Below are 1,968 nucleotides of genomic sequence, written 5' to 3'. Positions count from 1 at the left end.
ACGGTTGGGGTTGGTTGTGTGTATCGAGACAGGTATTTGAGATCCCAGCAGAGGTATAGGGGCGCTGTGAGTCGGAATCGACTCGACGGCAGACAGCAACAACAAAGCGGAGTTCACCGGTGCAGCGGCTGAGTTTAGATGCAGCCAGATTGTGGGCTTTGTTTCCTCTGGGCGCCCGAAGCTGCAGCCGGTTCTCCTGAGCATCCTTCGGGCAGAGGTGCCCTCAGCACTGCTCTCCTTCCCGTTCCACCCTTCATCCCCCCTCTGTCTTCCCGTGGCAGGGGCAGGGTTCCACCGGTCTGGCTGTATCTCCTTAGTTTTTGTTAAATTTCATTAATTTTATTAAATTTAAATCTGAAAGGTATCTGCTTTGCAACAGTCAGGAGAAGCTGTTGTTGTTTTCATAAATCTCATCCGAGTCCCCAGTGCCTCCTGGCATATGAGGAGCTATGATTAGAGAAAAATAGAGTTAAAATCTGTAAAGTCCTTTGTGGATGAGATAGGCAGCTTAAATAAATGTACGGGTTCAGTAGAGATGATGAGGCTCCAACCTAGGGTGTAAGTGACTCCTCTTGGCCCGGTCGTGAGGGGGCTGAGTTTATTGGGGTCCTACTCTGTCCTTCCTTCTGGACTAGCTTCCCGGCAGGGACCCTGTCTTTCCCCCTGCAGTCGGCACCCCTTTTCTAGAGCTTTTTAGCCCTTTCCTGGAGTTCATCAGTTCTGTGGACCCCTGCAGATTGTGGATGTGCTGAGAATTTGTGGGTTAGCAATCGTTCCTCTCTAGAAGAGGGGGCACTTTCACGTTCCGGCAGCCCGGGGGGCCGGTGGCCGGAGAAGGAGGCTGTGTGTGATCTGGTCCGGGAGGTGCAGGCTCGCTCTGCATTTCCTGGGTGAGCTGGCGTGTCCTGAGCCGTCCTTAGCACACTTTGCTGGGCCCCAACACGAGGAGAATCACCATGGAGCCCTCGAGAGACTTAAACTGGGGCAGTTGTGTAAAAAGGCAGCTGGCAATAGAAGGTGCTGTCCCTTTTATTGAAAAACAAAGAAGGCTGCCCGATTCTGCTCCAACACGAGCCACCTGGCAGTGACGTGGAAGCAGTGCTGGCCCGTTTCTTAGGGTTTTATGGTGCCGGACTGCCTGGGAGCCCCTGAGTGACGCAGACCCTTAAGCGCTGGACAGCTAACGAAAGGTGGGTGGTTCAAACCCACCCAGAGGCGCCTCAGCAGACAGGCCTGGCGATCTGCTTCTGAACGGTCACAGCCTTGGAAGCCCTGTGGAGCAGTTCTGCTCTGCACACACGGGGTCGCCGTGAGTCGGGGTTGACTCAGTAGCAACTGACAACGGCAGACGTTGCCTGGGTCACGCGCTGTCCCCCCACACGCTGGGGACATGGCGTCTCTGAGGTGTCAGGTGTTTACCGTAAAGCTGAGTGGGATGGTGGTGGGGAAAGTGTTTAAAACCCAAGACCTCGTCTTTGTTCTTGATGCTTTGCTGTCTCCCATTTGCCAACAGGTCAAAAGCCTCAGGCGACGAGATAAGAAAGCTAGTGTGCTTTTTATCGAAGGGAACATGAATCCAAAGGGGAGAGGGTAAAAACCGCTATTACTCGTTTTTCATAAATGGCCCCTGTGCTTCAGTTCCCAGGTGAAGACTCTTGGGGGACTGGTGACCGAGGGCGGGGGGAGCCCCGTGAGCAGGACCCCAGGCCCCGGCAGAGTCACAGAGCGGAGCTGGTAAGGAGCCCTTCTCGCCAGCTCTGACTCGTTGGAGGACTAACGCAGGCGGTGGCTGTAATTAAAGGGACTGGCCCGACATGGCGGTTTTCAAAACTGTCTGCTGACCTTGAAAGGCAGCCGAACAAACGCTCCTAGACCCCCCGCCAACAGAGCTGGCCTGGGTCGGGGGCGTCTCTGCCCCGTGGGGTCCTGCCCTTCGGCTGCCTGGCCGTGACGAAGGGCTGGGTCTTG

General features: G+C 55.4%; 1 protein-coding gene across 1 annotated transcript in view; it reads left to right on the top strand.

Annotated features, from left to right (window-relative positions):
- The window catches only part of PWWP3A (PWWP domain containing 3A, DNA repair factor), a 30,888-nt gene that overhangs the window by 9,050 nt on the left and 19,870 nt on the right, over positions 1-1,968 (top strand). Inside the window, exons 8-9 of the mRNA XM_023733162.1 lie at positions 1,405-1,590; positions 1,639-1,734. Coding sequence (XP_023588930.1) covers positions 1,405-1,590; positions 1,639-1,734 — 282 coding nt within the window. The remainder of the gene's footprint in view (positions 1-1,404; positions 1,591-1,638; positions 1,735-1,968) is intronic.

Source organism: Trichechus manatus, unplaced genomic scaffold (genome assembly GCF_000243295.1).
Source record: "Trichechus manatus latirostris isolate Lorelei unplaced genomic scaffold, TriManLat1.0 scaffold00057, whole genome shotgun sequence".
Taxonomy (NCBI): Eukaryota; Metazoa; Chordata; class Mammalia; order Sirenia; family Trichechidae; genus Trichechus; species Trichechus manatus.
Note: the sequence above shows the minus strand (reverse complement) of the source record. Positions and strands in the feature narration are given on the sequence as shown.